Source organism: Festucalex cinctus, chromosome 1, assembly GCF_051991245.1.
Source record: "Festucalex cinctus isolate MCC-2025b chromosome 1, RoL_Fcin_1.0, whole genome shotgun sequence".
Classification (NCBI taxonomy): Eukaryota; Metazoa; Chordata; class Actinopteri; order Syngnathiformes; family Syngnathidae; genus Festucalex; species Festucalex cinctus.
This window is the reverse complement of record NC_135411.1, coordinates 19,684,033-19,704,155: the sequence shown is the minus strand read 5'-3', so window position 1 is coordinate 19,704,155 and position 20,123 is coordinate 19,684,033. Positions and strand designations below refer to the sequence as shown.

The 20,123-nt window shown below is 38.0% G+C and overlaps 2 protein-coding genes across 2 annotated transcripts; both read right to left on the bottom strand.

Annotated features, from left to right (window-relative positions):
* Positions 1–23: 23 nt before the first annotated feature.
* LOC144018665 (nucleotide sugar transporter SLC35D2-like) lies at positions 24–6,851 on the bottom strand. Its single transcript, XM_077521098.1, has 12 exons — positions 6,643–6,851; positions 5,877–5,910; positions 5,707–5,793; positions 5,559–5,626; positions 4,585–4,660; positions 4,439–4,503; positions 2,189–2,291; positions 2,012–2,104; positions 1,806–1,873; positions 1,658–1,736; positions 1,518–1,600; positions 24–347 (listed from the first exon to the last, which is right to left on the bottom strand). The coding sequence occupies exons 1-12, from the start codon at positions 6,819–6,821 to the stop codon at positions 245–247; spliced, it is 1,038 nt and encodes a 345-aa protein (XP_077377224.1). The 5' UTR covers positions 6,822–6,851; the 3' UTR covers positions 24–244.
* A 2,010-nt stretch (positions 6,852–8,861) lies between these two features.
* On the bottom strand, positions 8,862–19,543 carry LOC144018644 (SERPINE1 mRNA-binding protein 1-like). The gene is made up of 9 exons (XM_077521043.1): positions 19,150–19,543; positions 17,721–17,910; positions 17,494–17,634; positions 15,984–16,055; positions 14,386–14,460; positions 14,112–14,289; positions 12,330–12,395; positions 12,007–12,192; positions 8,862–10,348 (listed from the first exon to the last, which is right to left on the bottom strand). The coding sequence occupies exons 1-9, from the start codon at positions 19,403–19,405 to the stop codon at positions 10,289–10,291; spliced, it is 1,224 nt and encodes a 407-aa protein (XP_077377169.1). The 5' UTR covers positions 19,406–19,543; the 3' UTR covers positions 8,862–10,288.
* Between the last annotated feature and the right edge of the window lie 580 nt (positions 19,544–20,123).

The following is a 20,123-nucleotide window of genomic DNA, read 5'->3' as shown; positions in this document are numbered from 1 at the left end:
AAAAAAAAAAAAAAAAGACTGCATCAGACATAAAATAATTGGTTATATTTGATCAAGCTTGGACCTGCTTTAATATAAAAAATCATAACACGGGGTTAATATAACCACATGCGTAATAAGTCGAGGTGTGATCATAAACTTAAGGCACTTCGTAATAAAGATGAAAAATTGCTGGGTGTCGTTCTTCAGGGTAGGTGTCGAGATTCACGCCTTTTCTGTTGAAAGTACATTAACATATGCTGAGTTAGTGTACTGAACCAATTGCACGTGATGAAATACTTGAAACATCCTTACTTGTTTGCTCTTGTGTGAAGGTGATAAAAGAGTACACGAGGCTCCCCGCAATGCTGTAGAGACACAAAAATACTTGATCACATAATCCAGCTCAACAAATAGAAATTTTTCAGTCTGCTTGTTCATTTGATCAGGAAAGATATCGTTCATTTTTTTACCAACCAAAAAACGATAAACGGGTCAATTTTTAAAAACAATGTTTTTGTTGCGCATTTCAGAAAATGAACCCCTATTGGTTCATTCCATTTTAAAAGCTATAAACTTAATCTAATTATAATGAAGGGGGATTCTTTATTCTGGCGCCCCCCAGAGGCCATAGTATGGTTAGAATGACCTAAACTGTACATTTTGGCTAATGTAAAAGATTCCAACTGAAGGTCCAGAGGCCACATCTGGCCCACCACTTTTTACGTGGCATGCACCATAATATCAAATTAACTAATAAATTCAGTATTAACTAATAACTGACACATTGCAAGCATTTATTTGATACCAAACCCCATTCTACAGTCACCTGAACAATAGTTTTTAATATTATCCTTGACTTCTGTTTACTTTACATGTAATAATACCGTGATGCGGGATTAAACACACAGTATTTATGTTTTCATAATCATAACAGCCCATGACGGAAAACCTTAACTACAATGTGTCCTGTGAGTTTAACTTTTGTAAGACACTGAATTTCATATTTTCTTGTGAGCCATAATAACCCACTTGCAAGAAATAAAACCTTGATATATGGTGCGTACTGTATCCTAGATGGGGGTGGAGTCGACTTTCTGAAATGAATGCCAAAAAAATAACTCGGTGGACAGCAAGTGGCAAAATGGCCACCTTACTCACTTCATAAGGTCAAAACAGAGGACATATTTTGAATAAAAAATAAGTGTTCCTTTAGCAAAAATGCAGTTCACGTTTCACGGCTTCGCCATTTCGCATTTTTGCTAGTGATGCATTTTTGCTTCTTTTTCGCTGCTGTCAAAGAAGACAGTGAGGATATGACCTCGACAAATAGCAGCAACACGTGGAGATCTGTTGACATTTATTGAACCAATGATATGCGAGATTTTTAACTGGAAGCCACTCTTGGCCAATCACAGACCAGTTGTAACAAACGTGGGGTGGGGCTGATGTTGGATGCCGTATTTAGACTCATTTTGGGGGGGTTGACTTCCCCTTTAACTCTTCATAATTGCAATAGCTTGCTACTGCCGTCTTACCTTATGTTCAAACCAATAAAATTAGTCCAGGAAAAAATGTAGTCTCCGCCCAAGACCATTCCAACGTAGGTCACCAGAATATTCTGCAACAAACAATTGTGCAATTCTAATTATGACAATTTGAGAATCATCTAACTTACCTTGATGCAGCCCACAATGGAGGTGGTGAGCGCCGAGTTGTACTGCGTGCACAGCATGATGGAGTACATTAAAATGAATCTGGTGAGGGATAAATGGCGACTTAGATGAGTGTTGGAGGTACAGAATGAGCTGTCTGTCGAAAGTTACCCCATGACACAGGAGAGGACAAACTGTGCAACAAACAGCTGGTCGGACCATCCGTCATACTCCAAACTCTAAAACATACAAAGAATGTCTCAGCTCAAGCGATATATCATTGAAAAAGGCTGTTTTTATTGTGTGTCAGGCACTTAAAGCCTTACGAACGGTAGCCTTATTCAAAGTAAGTAACGTTCAAAAACAACAACCATCACCATTTTCAAGTCTCCCGTGTAGTACGCGTACGCCACAGTGGGTAAAATCATGATCAGAGCGTTGTAGTAGAGAAGTCCAAATTTGCCCAGATCCTGTAAGAACAGCAGCAACGACTTCCAGTCAGAAAAAAAATCAATAAAAAAAATCATGAAGATGTTGTGAGCAGCTCTTCTCACCTTGGCGTCCAGTTTCTGCTTCATGTAAGCACCGCTGGCTGCTGTAAGCACGTTGTTCAGCATGATGAACGTGTAGCCCTCAAGGTCAAACGCTAGGTCGCCGCTACCCAGCGCACGGATCAAGCACAGTCAGTATCTCACAAGTGAGAATGATGAACTTTTTAAAAATTACCTAAAAATGTCCAAAAAAGTGATCATAAAATGTGCAAAGAACAAGTGAAAACAGAAATTTACCATAAAAGGTCTGTGGAACTGCCCCAAATGTCGGAGAATTTATTTAAAAAAAAAAAAAAAAAAGTTCAAAAAGTAATCTAAACTGTCCAAAAACAAAACAAAAGCAGGAAATTATCATAAAATATTTTTGGGAATGCAAAAAAAACAAGACAAAACATTTTTTTAAGGCAGAGAAGGAAATGTAAAAAACAACAACTATAAAATGTCCAAAAAACAAAAAAACAAAAAAAAGGAATCCCAAAAAATACCATAAAATGTTCGTAAATAAAATTGCCACAAAAAATGTCAGAAAATGTATTTTAAAAAAAAGCAGAAAAAGAAACTGTTCAAAAAGTAACTATAAAATGTCCAAAAGCACAAAAAGAAGTCATACCGAAAATTACCATAAAATGTAAATAAAAATGCCACAATAAAAGTCAGAAAGTGTATTTATAAAAAAGCAAAAAAGAAAATGTTTAAAAAAGTAACTATAAAATGTCCAACAACAAAAAGGAAGTAATTCCGAAAATTACCATAAAATGCTAACAAAATTATCAAAAATGTCAGAAAATCGCTGGCAAAAAATATATAAAAAAATATCCATAAAATATCCAATATATATATATATATATATATATATATATGTATATATATATATATATATATATATATATATATATATATATATATATATATATATATATATATATATATATTCCAAAACTAAAGGCCAAAGGTAGAAGAAAATGAATTGGATGCTCATTATATTTGTATTGCGGTGCAGCTCTAATGTCAAGTCAAGTTTATTTATAAAGCCCTTAATCACAAACTCACACACCCTAATCAGGTCTTGGGCCCTCAGTACATTCGACTAACACTAACACACTGTTTCCTTCATCAAAATGTTCAAATGTTTTGCAGCTCCAGACACATTTTTGGTTATTTATTTGGCCTAAAATTGAGTGTACATTCCAAACAACATCAAACCTGTAACTTTTCACGCTTGTCAATGTTCCATCATGATGCCCCTGAACGTTACGAGGGCCCACCGACGGGCCCAGCGGCCATTTTGGAAAAAGCCGGACTATGTACGACGCCAGCTGCGTACTTGCCCGTACATGTTATTCATCATTTGAAAGCTAAGCTTCTGGAGATTTGAATGAAACAAAACAAAACAAAAAAGATCCTATTTTCCAATTAACAGGTGAGGCCACTAATGAGTCACATGACACCAGGGAGTGAAAATGCCAAAAAACCTAAGTTTCATTTTCTTAGTATTTTACCATGAAAATTAGAGATAGACCGATAAGGTTTTTTTGGGCCCGATACCGATACCAATTATTAGTAGTGAAGGATGCCGATAACCGATATTTGGAGCCGATATTCATTTTCACTAAAAAGGGACATCAAAATTTGGAAAAAATACAAACTCGAGCTCTTATCTTTTTTTTTTTTTTTTTTTTTTTCTTTTTTTTTTAATTTTAAAGCACATGTTTATTGAGCAACTTTTAGGGTTAGTAAAATATTTTTAAGTTTTTTTTTTTTTTCAAAAAATCTTAGTCAATACACAAGTTCTGGGATCTCCCAGGCGCAGTAGCATGTTTTCAAAAGTTAAATAAAAACAAACAATTATTTTCTACAAAAAATAAGTCTTCAAAAATTTCAAAATATCCAAAGTATTAAATTTTTACTTATCTTAGTTTTAATTTCAATCAAAAACAGAAGGTGCAGAGAGTTCCCAGGGTCGACAAAAATGAAAATAAAAACTTTTTTTTTTTTTTATTTACATTTAAATTAGTTCCCTGAAGTTAACACTTAAAAAAAAATAAAAATAAATAAAAAAGGATCTATTATCGGCCATATGATTCTTCAAAATGGCCGATGCCGATATTTCTCAAAATGCTGAATATCGGCACCGATAATCGGCCCAGCCGATAATCGGTCTATCCCTAAAAAATACATAATAAAATATTCACAAAAATGTGCATTTGTGAAACATGATAAATGTAAGCACATGCTTCAAAAAGGCCAACTCACCTGGCGGCTATCAAAGCACCGAAGATCATAGTAAACACGGTGGTTTTGATTGCTGTCGAGTATGTCTTTCTGATGAAAAAAAAAAAGGAAAGTGGAAGTTGTTATGGATGGTTGGCACAGTGACATTATTGGAAATTGAATGAGACTTGCCTTAGCAAGATGGCTTCACACAGCATGGTAAAGAGAATGCTGAATCTCCTCAGAACTGTAAACATGGGCAAACTAATACAGGAAGAACAAGAGTGTAACAAAAACTGCCTTGTGTCATGATAGTCATGGTTCCACCAAATGTTACTTCAGATTGAACACAATTCAATGAAATCCTCCCAAAAATGTTCTTCACAATAATTTGTATGCCTTAACTGTATTCTGATATTGCGGAATACAAATTTAGCAGCAATATCCACCTGTTTTTATCGATTTTACGGGGGGCGGCCATTTTGCAACTTGCTGTCGACAGAAAATGACACCACAGTTACTCAGATAACGACCAATCACGGTTCACCTGTTTTCTGAAAATGAGCAGCGATTGGTTGGTTTTCAGACGACAACAAATGGCAAAATGGCCGCCGCCTCAAATGGATATTCATATTCCACAAATGCAATATTAGTCAGAATACAGTGTATATACATACAACATATTATTGTAGTGAATATTTTTGGGTTGACCTCCTTCAAGCTTAATTGTCTCTCACAGTGGTGGGAAGTAACATAGCACAAATACTTCATTACAGATTCTCAGCTATTTGTACTTGAGTATTTTCTCACATTTTTTTTTAAACCTCTGATAACATATACTGTACACCTTACTTTTTCAAATTCGACTGACTACTTTTTTTCAACCTCCTCAAAAACACATAAAGAGAGAGAGGTGAAGTGTTAGCAAATAATTGTGATTTATTTATTTTTTTCTCACAGATTTTTTTTTTTATTATTCACTGCAGTTTTTTAAACGCACCTAAGAACAAGGAGAACATGAAAAGCCCACGCAAGAAAAGCAGAGTCAAGATTTGAACCCCGAACCTCAGCACCCTACTGCCCTACAGCGGAACCAATAAATAGTAAACAGAAGAAAACTGTGCAGCTTGGTGGAAACTGAGTCGAACTCTTAGAAACCAACTTGAGTCTCTGAGTCCCAAACAGTCCGGATATCTGATTCCCAGCATGGAGTAGAGGCAATGGAAACATCTGCAGGAACAAAAACAGGGTTACCTTCATTAAGTCTGGTCTCTGCTACACTCGATCACAATCCGATATTTACACCCCACCTTGCGTGGTATACTTAAGTCCATATCTGGAAATGAAATGACACCCAGCATTTTGCCAACCCTCAGAACCGCCACAGTTGCCAGCATCTGACAAAACAAATGAATTGGGGCAAAAGTAAACAAGGCCGTTCACATGAATAGAGGTTTAGTGATGCACAGGAAGTACTCACTTGTCCAATCCCAACACATGTTGATGATGGAAATCTGTAATGAATGTTATGAACAAATGAATATTGTAAATACCATAAACTGTACAGTAGTACATTTAACTCATTCACTGCCAGTCATAGAAATTTTTTACATTTCCAATACTCACGTGATATTACATTCAATAATTATATATAAACCGAATCTACCAAATAACAGAATAGACTCCCTACTTTTTGTCCTGTCCCGTTCTTTTATAATTGACAGCAGAAAAATGTAGGTTTGCCAAAATACAGCCATTTCTCCCATGGACTCTGAAACTGTGTTTATTTCCTATAAAATGGGGCAATGATGTCATCTACCGGTGGTTGGGCATCAGTAAAGTTGTTTCCAAGTTTGATATTTACAGTGGAGCAGAATCAGATTCGCCCCCATTTAGCACCGATCTAAAAAATACAATTGACAAGTATACTTGTCAAAGGCAGTGAATAATGTGTAATTATTGTGTTAAGCAATTGGCTAATTTACAATTTAAAACATTCAACAAATTACTAAATTTCGTATTTTCCCAGGACATTTTATTTACTTTTAATTTTTCCTTGTTTCCTCTCCCATTTGCCTTGAACACTAAAATGTATTTAAAGATATGTTACGGGAGGGCTCTAGTTTAGTTTGTGACAGTTTGGCCCTCTACACTAATAGCACGTTATGACATTTTCCCATTCATACGTTCTCTCTCAAACTTTGAGAGCAAATGCACGTCCACACTCTCGTACTTTGTACTTTTACCTGTAGCTGCTTAGGACACTTTTGTTTACAACGACGATGAGAAAGGAACTGACTCCGTAAAAACCTGCAGCCAGCAGTTTGGGAAGCACCGTGGAGCCGGCATCCAAATTGTCGTTTTTGGCTCGTGGGGATGCGTCCAGTGACAATCTTCGTCGACGTTTCTGCGACGACTCTGTCATACTTTCAAATTCAGGTTTTTGAAGCGGAAAGCTGCGCTCTCTAGTGGGCATGCGCAGTAGACAGCGGAACGTAGGGCGTTTGCGACGAAAGCGGAAATGTAAAGATAGTTATCATCTTGGCGAAATGTTGATCTGAACTGCAACTTCTGTGGCTCCTAGAGACTCTTATCTCTTGTACTCTTGTGCATCTTTTCTGAAAATGTGCTTTTGCTCGCAAGCTGTGGCAATACGTTTGCACGTTTATCTTGGAAAATATATTTTGTAATTTTGAGCTTTCCGTAAAGATTTTTTTTGAACTATGACAATTCATTTGAAAAAAAGAATATTACTTGATTGTTGTAATATATCTTTCTTAGTTTGGGATTTATAAGTGTAAATTTGTAAAGTCAAACCCATTTCTTTCGGTTTTTAAAACACAAGTATTTAACGTATTCTCATTTCAGTGTACGTCGTAATTAGTTTATGACCCCTGGTATTTTTTTTTAATTTAAAATTTTACACTCTCTCTCTCTCTCTACTATTGTCAGATTGTGTATAATAACTTGTAAGTTTACTGTGCTCCTAAATGTTTACCTCGTTTTCAATTTATTAAATAAAGGAATTGGGGGTGGGGGTATGAGGGGTCTTGTCAAAGTGCCCCCCCGCCACCCAAAAAAACAAAAACAAAACTTTGGTGATGTGTCTCCGTAGTGTGTTCCACGGACTTTCATACAAACTTGAATGACTTAAGTACTTAATGGAATTATATGATTTTTATTTTTACAATATATCATAAGGACATGCCCTGAGGCACCACCAGACATTTTTGATTGGCGTGTGTGGTTATTGGAAAAGCATTTTTTTTTTTTCACAACTTAAATTTTAAAAATTGGGACTTTTAAGGTAATTGGTGGAGACCAGTCTCCAGTTAGGTGCATTAGACCCACATGTGTAGACCTACTGCTAAAATAATAAAAAATGATGGAATAATTGATAGACGACTTGATAAAAAAAAAAAAAAAAGTTGTTCATGACAGTACTATACACCCTTATGTTATGTTATTTCTTGCCATTCACGAATCCTTCTGCACTCTCTGCGATGTTGAAACTTGAAAAGTTCTCTCAACTCGGAAACTCAGGTATCAACATAAATTCCCAGTGGTCCAGTAGTAAATACGACATGAGGGGGCATTCACGTACAATTTTATACTCCACATGTGGTATTTACCATAATTACGATAACACATGAGCAGCAAAAAAAAAAAAATAATAAAATAAAAAAAATAAAGCCTTGGCCAACTCCTGGACAGTAATCTGTGGTGCAACGTGGCGAAAAAACAATCAATGAATGATACACAGATTTTTTTTCTCCCTTCAGTCTCCTCTTCAGCAGGTAAATATACCTGTGAATACCCACAATGAAATAAATGATAGATGGGAGGTTCTAAACAAATGGTTTTTTTTGTTTTTTTTAAATTATTATTATTGTACAGTATGGATAACCTCGCTCTCGCAAAATGAATTCGTGAGGTATTTGCGAGTTCACAAACTCCGGAGAATACATCTTGTACCGCTCCCGCAGATAACCGTCGTTCCGGAACCACTAGTGGTTCGGACCAATCACAGAGCGACATTGTGTTGGGGGGCGGGACATGCAACTGTGACGAAACCAGGAAGCCAGCACCAACACCGGAGCTAACAAGCAAACCTAACATGGACGAATGGACGCTACAATTAATTCTGTTCTTGCAGATTGACTCACCGTTTCCTTGTTGAATGTTGAACAGCGAGGGGCGCTTCGTGCATTTCTAGCTGGTAAGATGTTCGTGCTTTTCTCCCTTCGACAAGAACGAACACGAAATTTTCACCTGTGGCCGTGATTGGTTAAAACAAACGTGTAGATTGCTCGAATTATTGTACAGAATGTCCCACCTTTTCCCGACGAAATTACTGTGGAGAGGTACCAGCGGCTATTGCCAGGTTTTGTATGTTTAAAAAATACTTTATGTAAAATACACAACCAGTTTTTTTTGTATAATGAAGAGTTCATTTTCCATAGAGTACATATTACACCTCTAAAGCAATTTATTAGAACAGGGATGTTTGCACAAAGTTTTACCGAGATGTGGCTCAAACAGTCATACAGGGGAAAGGGAAAGAAAAAAACAACAACAAAAATACACAAACTTCAGCCTCCTGTACCAGTGCATCACCAGCAAGTCAAAGCAGACCACTGCATTTAAAATACAGCACTCGCTCTACTAACTTAGCTACACTTCAGCCCCTCCCATTGACCAAATACGAGGCTTGCTGGCGGCTCCGCGTAACAATAGTTTACATTACATTCTGTAGATCCTGATTGTTCCACAACAGCAGCAGACATTATACATTAGTGCTGCTGCACTCAAAAAAATAAAAAATAACAATAAAACATAGAACCAAATATGGTCTTACAGGAAATGGGTGGGAGTCTTCAAAGAGACTTGAGATGCGGCGGACATTACACATGCGCCCAACGCCAGCTTCCACAATCGCCTCTGGAGAAACGTCTTCCAACTAGTATGGGCGAGAACCGCTCATGGTTTTGACCATGTGTAGCAGATCAATACTTTCTAAGTAACAAGCAGTCACAGTAGCACAATCAATCACACGCTCACTCGCACACACTCTTGACTTAAGAAATAAAAATAAAAGCATTTGTTTAGTGGTCCTGAATTTACAAGTAGTACAGTTCCGTATGAGCTAAGAGGACCAGCCTAAAGATACACACATCCTGCAAACAGGCGGCACATCTGGATCAGGGGATAAAAAGCATTAATAACCACTGGTCCACCATTTTAAAAAAGAACTACCCCCTCACCACCAAAAAAAAAAAGAAGAGGCATTTACTTTCACTGCACAACAAGCAGAAAAAATACCAAGCATTTTTTTTTTTTTAGTAGGATATCACTGTTGCCTGGTTACCCATCCTCAATTTGTGCCTCTCAAAAGGAGATGGTTCGTCAGGATCATTTTCAAAGTCACACTCGAGCTATCTATGACACGTTTCGTACGTAGTGTAGTGCCACACTGATGTGCTCATCAGTGTGTATTGGTGCACTGGGAGGGAAGAAAAACACTCCAGTTCAAAGTCTTCTAGGAGCCGATAATACTGAGCTCAAGCAGAGATACTCACACTTGAAACGCCAACATTGCAGAAACTATGAATGAACTATGCCTCTCTGGGGGAGAAAAACAAAACAAAAAAACAAATGAAAACATCCCCGCTGTCATGTTTCAAAATACAAAATGTCAGTGTAACAACAGGTCCTTTTTCCACCTTTTTTTTTGTATTGTTCTTTAGGTAAAATTTAAGTCCTCTTGTTGGTGGAATGACTGTCTTTTTTTGAGTCATTCAATTTTGTATATATCTGAGAATGTGGTAAGCATGCAAGCCTCGTAAATGGGGGTGGGGGTGACAGAAGGGCTGCTGGTGGCAAAGGAAGCCTTCAGGCCAGGGCGGGGAAGGCCTCGGGGTCGTCCACGTTGGGAACCGACACGCCACTTGCCTGGTGGGAAAAAGACAGATGAGACTCAACATTTGATACAAAAATAATCAGTCCAACATTTAAAAGGGATGCTTGACTCATTGAGCCATTTTCAGCAGTAAAAAGTTAATTTTTCATGAAGAATTTATACGTTTACAAAAACGACTGAAGATGACATCACCTGTGCTGAGGAAGTAGGTAATGACCAATCATGGCTCAGTTTGCTAACAAACCCAGACAACAGGTGGTCGTTACCTACTTCCTCAGCACAGGTGATGTCATCTTCAGTTGACAGCAAGTGGAAAAATGACTTTTTAGAGGTATTAATTGTACAAGAAAAAATAATGAATTTATCAAATTCATTCTGGATAAAATATTAACTTTATACTTCTGAAAATGGCTCAATGAGTCAAGTATCCCCTTTAAGATGTAGATTCAAGAGACTTCTGGAAAAGTGCAAACTCCTCCTAAGCAAAGATAGGTATTGGTGCTGGAAAAGCATTTGTGGATGAGCCACATTTTAGTTAAAGGGATACTTTACTTATTTAGCCATTTTTGGCCATCAAACATTAATATTTTGCCTATAATAAATGTGATATTTTCATTATTTTTCATGTACAATTAGTACCTTTAAAAACATATTTTGCAACTAGCTGTCGACTGAAAATCACATCACAAGGGCTCAGGTAAGCAATCACCGGCTCAGCGTGTGAATGTCACATGACCAAACCTAGAAAACAGGTGAGCTGTGATTGCTTACCTGAGCCCTTGTGATGTCATTTTCAGTCGACAGCAAGTTGCAAAATATGTTTTAAAATGTACTAATTGTACGTGAAAAATAATGAAAGTATCACATTAATTATAGACAAAATATTAACTTTTTATTGCTATAATGGGCTAAATAAGTGAAGTATCGCTTTAACTAAAACGAACGGAAAAAAACTAAAGCGAAAATTCAAAACATTTCGTTCACGAAACGAAATAAAAACAAATGCTTTTTAAAAAAAACAACACGAACTGAAACTACATTTTATGTTTACAAAACTAAAACTAACTATAATCATAGCAAAAATGTCCTTTGTTTTCATCTTTGGTAATGAATTTAATGCATGAGCCTTTGGGGATGGTTTTAAATATGATTTTAAGTAGATTTATTTTGATATTAACCGGAATAAGGACGTTTGAAAGTGTGTCACACAGAAGTGACATCATCTAGCAGTAGCCAATAGAAAAGCACCTTCAGTTGAAGTCGCTCGCATGGTGTTTTTTAAATATTGTGCACAAGTCATACACATTTTTTGGGGAAAAACTAAAACTAATACTGAAACTAACTAAAACTAAGCATTTATGAAAAAAATTAAAACTAATAAAAACTAACAAAACCACCTTGAAAACTATCCATCCATCCATTTTCTGAACTGCTTGTTGGGTGCTGGAGCCTATCACAGCTGGCTTTTGGGCAGTCGGCGGGGTATACCCTGAACTGGTTGCCAGCAAATCGCAGGGCACACAGAGACTAACAACCAATCACACGCACAAGCACACCCAGGGACAATTCGGAAAAACAAAAAAAAAACGAACTAAAAAAACAAACTAAAATGTAAAATTCTAAAAACTATAATAACCCTTGTCAGCACGCGCCGAGCACATTTTCCCCTTGTCGTCGCCAGCGCCGTTACCTTTTCAGAGCGCCCTCCGCCACGCGCCGGCCTGCTGCCTCCCCCGCCGCGGCCCCCCCGGCCCCCGCGAGGACCCCCGCGCCCACGGCCGGGACGACCCAGGTCTCCGAAGTTGATCTCCAGCTGAGATGTGATGTCGTTGGCCGGTTTGCGAAAGTGGTGGTCGGCAGATTCATCAGCGGTGCCCTGTGGAGCATGGAAAGTTTGCATGCAGTTTTCTTTTTTTTTTTTTTTTAAAGGGCTAATCTCAATTGTACAAGTTTTCCATTGACATGTCATCCCCGTAACATAGCCACAGTGCCTATGGCTAATATTATACCCACCTTGTGGCACAGAGAATGTGCATCTACTTCCGTTTCTGCGCCATCAATCAAAGCTCCAACAGGCCTCTGAAAATTCAAGATATAAAAAGGTCAATGTCGAGTTTCTCGACACACAATTAAGTCACACTAGCACACCGATCTGCAACCTGAGGCTCTGGAGCTACATGTGGTTCTTTAGTCCCTTTCCTGTGGCTCCCTAATTTTTTTGTAGAAATTAATATATTTTTATACATATTCATTTTAGTTCTTTTTTTTAATATATATTTATATAAAATATTCTTTCCATGAATTAATGATTGAGATAAAAACTGAATAATAATATTCAAATTGTCAGAGTCTAAATTTTTGAGTTGACAGAAAAAGAGAGACGAAAGGTACACGGGGGAAAAAAAAAAAAAAAAAAAAAAAAAAAAAAAAGTCCAAAATTAATGTAGAATGTCCAATAAATTGCCAAAAATGTCAGGGAAATCAATTTTTAAAAAGTCACAAAAGAACATGTGAACATGTGCAAATATAGCTATAAAAATGTCAAGAAACAAAAGAAATGCCGAAAATTACATTCAAATGTACCTACACAAATTTGCCAAAAAAGTCAGAAAAAAAACATTTAAAAAGTAACCATAAAATGTCCAAAAACAAAAGAAGAAATTGCCACAAAATTGCCCCCAAAGCAAAAAAACCCCAAAACAAAAACAAAAAACAAAAACAACAACAACAACAAAAAAACACACACACACACACCCAAAAAACAAACAAACAAACATAAAAGAAATCTCAGAAATTACCATAAAATGACCCCAAAACTACCAGAAAATAATGATAGCAAGAAAGGCTGAAAAAATAAAAAAAATAAAAAAAATAACTAAATAAAATGTCAAAAAAAAAGAAAAGAAAAAATTACCACATGTCCATAAAATTGCCAAAAATGTCGTAAATTTGACAGGAATGCAGAAAAGCCTAAAAACGTATGAAAAACTAAGTCTGAAAAAATAAATAAATAAATACAATCCCAAAACATAAGGACTCTATTAAAATCGACAAAAAATTAGTAAATTTGACAGAAAGGTAGAAAGGTCTAAAAATATTGGAAAAATTACAAAAAAACAAAACAAAGCAAAAAAATCCCCAAACAAAGATGAAAGGTAAAAGAAAATGAATCTCAAAATACTGGATGCTGCATATTTTTGTGTTACGCTGCAGCTCTAATTAGCTCTTGGGCCCTCAGTAAATCAGACTAACACACTTTCGCTCATCACAATCTTCAAATGTTTTGCGGCTCCAGATTTTCTTTTGTTATTTATTTGGCCTAAAATGGCTCTTTCCACAGTAAAGGTTTGCTGACCCCCTGGAACGAGTCTTATACACTTTCATGGAATAATGATGCAAACTAAAAAACACTGAATTCTTCAAGTCACAAAAACTGTGCAGAATACTGTCCTCACTAACAAACACTACAATTATACTTTTATTTATGTCAAATAACAGGGGAAAAAATGAGTATATAGAGAAAAACTAATGAGATGTTTGGATTCTACATCCGAAACTGCCCTAGAAAATGTTGTTGGCTACTTAGTTTACAATTTTTTTGTTCTTTTTTAATGCAGACCAGTGCAATTAACCTTACAATATGGTGGCTCATGATCGAATGCATGTTTGGAGCCAGCGTGTAGAAAACAAAATGTACAACAAATGCGATATTGTTTATTGTGAGGCAGACTAGATGAGCAAATGACCTCGACACTGAGCCGTGTTTGCACGTGGCGGCCTCGGGCCCATACTCACATCTTCACTCTTGGACTTGTGCAGCACGTATCCTTTCTTCCATTGACTGTCTGCACCCTCGTTGGGCTTCCGGATGTTGAACTCCACTTTGGTTCGCTCCTTGTCCTGCATGGCCTTCCACTCGTCCAGTGTCATCTCTCGGGGACTTTCGGGTTTCACTTCTTCCACCTCGTTTTCCCTGCAGAGCCAAGTGCATGATGGTCAAACACTCCTAAAGCCGATTAGGGAGCGCTCCCATGTAGGAACACAAACAAAAACAGAAGTGAACACTGACTTGTTCTCAGAGCCAGCAGGTGCCTGTTCCTCTCCTTCCCGGGTCGTCTCGGCAGCAGGAGTTGGTTCAGCCTCACTGAAAGAGATGACGAGCATCCATTTACAGTTGCCCAACCTTTGCTGAACCAAGTCGAATATTTCACAATGAAAACAAAAATCAATTGCACACCCTATGATGAATTTGTCTCCATTTACTTGAATTCTGGGCCTGTTCAGTTAAACGCAAAGCTATTATTGTAGCAGGTGGATACACAATTACACATGTTAAGTGTCCCTGCTGCCATCTAGTGGAAGTACCCCTCAAACATACAGTAGTTTAGTATTTTGTTTATAATTAATTTGATACTTTCATTATTTTTCACATACAATTAGTACCTTTAAAAACATATTTTGCAACTTGCTGTCGACTGAAAATGACATCACAGTGGCTCAGGGAACCAATCACAGCTCACCTGTTTTCTAGGTTTAGTCATGTAACATTCACAAGCTGAGCTGTGATTGGTTACCTGAGCCCCTGTGATGTCATTTTCAATTGACAGCAAGTTGCGTTTTTAAAGGTACAAATTGTACATGACAAATAATGAAAATATCACATTTATTAGAGGCAAAATATTAATGTTTAACGGCCAAAAATGGCTAAATAAGTAAAGTACCCCTTTAAATTAAATAGTCCAGCGACACATCTGTTGAGCTATCTATTAGAGCCTGACTAACTTTGAGACGTTAGTGCATTGCAACGAAATGAAAGAATAAAAAGAAGAGATGAAACAAATAGGTAGGAAGTCACAAGTTGCTTTGTCTTGGCTTCTTTGACTCAAACTGCAGAGAAAGTACAAATTACATCACGTAATGCTCTCAATCTAAATTCTCGTCTTAAGACTTTCTATGTACCCCCCAAAAAACAAACAAACAAACAAACAAACACCTTTCTTCTTCTGTAAAGATCAAATTGCACATCATTTTCTTACCCTGGTTGCTCCTGCCCCTAGAGGCCAGAATAATTAATGAACAATGTTTTTGCACACTTTGAAAATGTATCTTAAAATATATTTGTAAATTAGTAACTATGGTGCAATTCATATTTACACCATTTTGTACCACTCTGATTGGTAGAAGACGACAAAAAGGAGTGGCAAAAAGTGGTACAGTATGAATATTTGCGGTTGACCAAAACACAAAGGAGACATTCGACAAGGTTGAGCAACAAACAAAAGTTTGTTTGTCCGTGTGGAAGTTTGTGTAATAGGCTGCATGCACTCCGACGAGGTAACAGATGGCTGTGAAAGGCCTTGATTGTGACGCGAGTGCAAAAGACAGACATCTCTCGTCTTGCCAACAACCAACTCCACTCCTGGTGCAACTCGGAATAGGATGATGAATTGATTAACTGATCCTGAGGCGCTTCATGGAAATGGTAATAAAATATAAGCCTGAGGCCTCAGCGAAATGTTTTGATAGAAATGGGGCAGGAATATCTTGGTTGGTTTGACATCTCGGATGACCAACGCATGGAAATGAGTTTAGTCACGCTCCCATCTACACACTTGGAGCCCACAGGAATGCAAATGAGTGCGTGAGTGTAAACGAGTGAATTTTCACCTGGCTTCCTCCTTCACATTTCCCCAGTTGTGTGAGCCGCTGCCGCCACGCTTCTCCTCGCTCTTCTGATTTCTGAGGTAAGATCGTTAAAAAAAGTCAAATAACATTTAACGCATGCAGCCTACAAGTCATACCGGGCGCCTCGGTTTACAGCAGATTTGTCTTTCTGTGGCTGCAATACAGCCAGAATTTTAAAGCAATTAGGAAATGAAATTTTGAATGTATTATATTCACTGGTGTAATGGCCCATGATGTGCAAAAGAAGTCATTTGAAGCCATATGCTAAAGCTAACAGGAAGTCCTCCATTTTGATTGATTTTGAAATATGTTGCACATTTTACATAGGGATGTAACGATATCCAAACATCACAATATGATATTATCGCGATATGAAGGTCACAATACGATAATTATCATGATATTATGGATTGTGGAGGCGTTGGCGATATTTAAAAAAGATCACAATATTGTAAAAAAAGGAGCTCATACTTAAAAAAAGCACAATATTGTGCTTTTGTGCATAACAGCAATGCATATAAACCACCTACAATCTCTAATAACAATATTAAGGCACTTACTTGCTAATGCAAGCACACATTGATCTCTTCACAAGCAAATTAGGTTCCCCTTCATATCTGACAATTATCATAGATTTTAAACATAGAAGGCCAAAACATCCCTAATGAAAATTACATTGCACTAATAAATTAGCCACTACAGGGTGCTAGAACTGCACAAATGGAAATCAACTTGACTTTTTAAACAGATGTGTTCCTTTTAAATATTGTGAACATGACGATGACGATATTGTGGCAGTTTTAATATCACGATATCACCCTTATTGTTACATCCCTACTTTTACAAAGATCATATTTTAATGAACTCCTCCGACAGAAACGATCTGATCATCTTCAAACTTTATGAGTTCCATCTAAAAATGTTTAAAATGTATGAAAATGAAAAGTTTTCTTTTATCTCATGGCACACAGTTGCCGTGGCTGGTTGGATGGATGGATGGATGCAACAACACAAGACCTATAAAAAAAAAAAAAAAAAAAAGTCTTTCACGGCAATATGCTAAACCTAACAGGAAGTCTGCCATTTTGCATTTATTTTGGAATTTGGTGCCATTTTTGGCCTTTTATAGGAGGCCCATATTTTAACCAACTACAGAATATATCCAATCATCCAGGGCTGCTTGATTATAAACAAAATATTCAGCACGATTAATTCGGTAATAATTGAAATCACGATGAGGACAATCCTTTGTTTTTTTGGTACAAAACAAGAAAACGTTTCAACGTAAAAAATATGAAGACAAATACATTTCTTTCAAACACTATAATTATGCAAGTTCCTTTTGGATCAAACAAGATTTATTAAATTAGTCCTTTTAAAATAAAAAAGGGGCAAATATATCAATTTAAACACGTCAAAATTAGTCAATCTTTCAATCATCTTCAAACTTTGGGCGTCTCATCTAAAGATGTGTTAAGAAATCAAGACTCACGATTTGTCAGCGCCGCTGTGTCTGTCAAAGTCTCGTTTGCCACGGGAGTCAAATCCATCTCCTCTGCCCATGCCCCGCCCCCGACCGCCGCGCCCACCTCGACCGCCGCCGCGCCCTCTCGGGGGCCGGTCTCCGGAGGGCCTGTCGACGAGGAACAACAAGAGAAGCTCAATCAACCGTGCTCTCGCATTCGTACACGCAGAATGGCGACGTGACGCTCTTCTCACTTGTCTGCAGAGAAGTCGCCGCCGCCGCCTCCCTCGGGCTTGTCATCGCTGGGTTTCTCAAAGCGTCGCTCACGAGGAGGTCTGCGGTCTGGCCTCTTGTCTCCGGGTCGCCCCTCCCCTTGGCCCCCCTGATGCTGGGAGCCCTGGTGACCCTGCTGCTGGTCTGGCCGTCGACCCACTCGCCTCATGCCTGTCAATCACGCAAGCAAGTTGCTCGGCAGGGTTCATTTTGACAAGAAATTTTAATTTCAGTTTAGTTGTAGTCTTTTGACTAAAAATTCATTCAAGTCATAATTTAGTCATCTGATTGTATTTTAGTTTTAGTCCAATTTTAGTCTTGTGATTACTAGGGATGTAACGATATATAAACATCGCGATACGATATTATCACGATATGAAGGTCACGATACGATAATTATCACGATATTGTGGGGGCGTTGGCGATATTTAAAAAAAGCCACACAATTATAAAAAAAAAGACCTCATACTAAAAAAGAAAAAAAAAAACACAATATTGTGCTTTTGTACATAACAGCAATGCATATAAACCACCTACAATCTCTAATAACAATATTGAGGCACTTACTTGCTAATGCAAGCACACATTGATCGCTTCACGAGCAAATTAGGTTCCCCTTCATCTGACAATTAGCATAGATTTTAAACATTGAAGGCAAAAACATCCCTATTGAAAATTAAATTGCACTAATAAACTAGCCACTACAGGGTGCTAGAACTGCACAAATGGAAATCCACCTGACTTTTTTAATATATGTGTTTCCTTTTAAATATCGTGAACATGACGACGACGGTATTGTGGCAGTTTTAATATCACGATATCACGATATTGCCCTTATTGTGACATCCCTAGTGATTACTTAATTACTTAATTTAATTTTTTGCTCTAGTTGATGGTACCATTGTAACTGGCAATGACAATATAACGAAGTCCTTGAATGAAAATTCTTCACCTGTAAGGAGTCTCTGGACTCACAGTTTAGCGAACCCTGGACGATATTATTTTAATTCGTGGAGGCAGCAGTTCAATTTGACAAAACATAAATCCGCAACAGCTGTTAAATCCACACACTAATTTAGACAATCCTTCAATCAAGCAACCACGCAAACATGAATTACGGTGAATCCTCATCCGTGTTTACGTCGAGCTGCGTGCTGACTCTGAGCATCATCATCATCAGGATGTGTCCGCCATACCGTGCAATGCATGCACGAGTCGCTGTCTGTGACGTGGAAGAGTTCCAGCAAACAGTGAAGGACTCCACCACCTCCGCGTGTTCTCCAACAACAAACGAGCAAGCGGGCAGGCTCAGTGTTGACCTCCCGCCGACCGACGCTGTCCAGCAGCAGCTAGCATGCTAGCAAGACAATTGAGCATCACACCAAAAGAAACATGGACGTGTTTGTTTACCTTCTTTTTTCAGCTGCACCGGAGGCTGGGACTCCTCCTTCTTATCCACGAGCGGGTTCTTCCTGTCTTTCTGCGACTCCTTCTTGGGCTGCTTGGCGGCTTGAGTCGCGCTCTTAGCGGAGCCAGCAGCGGCACCCTCCTTCTTCTTGTTTTCGGCAGCTTTCAGGATCTCCGACGGGTCGGACTCGTCGTCCGGTAACTGGTCGAAACGGTTGGTTACGACGCAGCCGAAGCCTTCTTGCAGGTGGCCGGGCATGATGGCGGCCCTTCAGCTGGATTCACCTCCGATTCGACCGAGGCTTGATGCGAGCTAGTCGCTGGATGCTGCCACAAGATGGCTGGGAGATCGGCCCCTTCTCTTCCGGTGCGAGACAACATCCGGGACACTGAGAGGGACACGCCAACACAAGCGCGCGCCCGCCTTCAATGTTTTTTATTGACATTATGTAATGACGCACAATAATGTCTTCAGAGAGTAATCTGCTTTTTAATTTCCCATGAGAGGGTCACATGCACGGAAATTATCTGAGTCGTTTTTCTTCCTTTGCTTTCTTTATTAATTCATAAACCAACATCCAATTCAAACTGAGCACACAAAACAGAACCGCGCGGTCAATTCACTTTTAAAAACGTTGAGTTGTTGCAAGTTATCACCCCCCCCTTAAAATCAAATGTACTAATAACATTTGAACAAACGACTTTTTACTGGCCTCTCGTCAATCAATTTGTTGTGTAATGCAAATCATACATTTATTTGAATTCAGAGACATATGGCCCTCCGAAGGAACTCAATATGGCTCGTAAAAAAAGTCACCTTTTTTTCTGAATGAAATCATTGTTCTCTAAAATATGGGACTATATTTTAAAAAAACCTTCAGTAATAGATGGATGACAGTTACAGTCATATCAGAGGTTTAATTCACCCAAAGCCAAATGGAAGAGTAATTGAATGTGTTTTTTTTTGGCATGTCAGT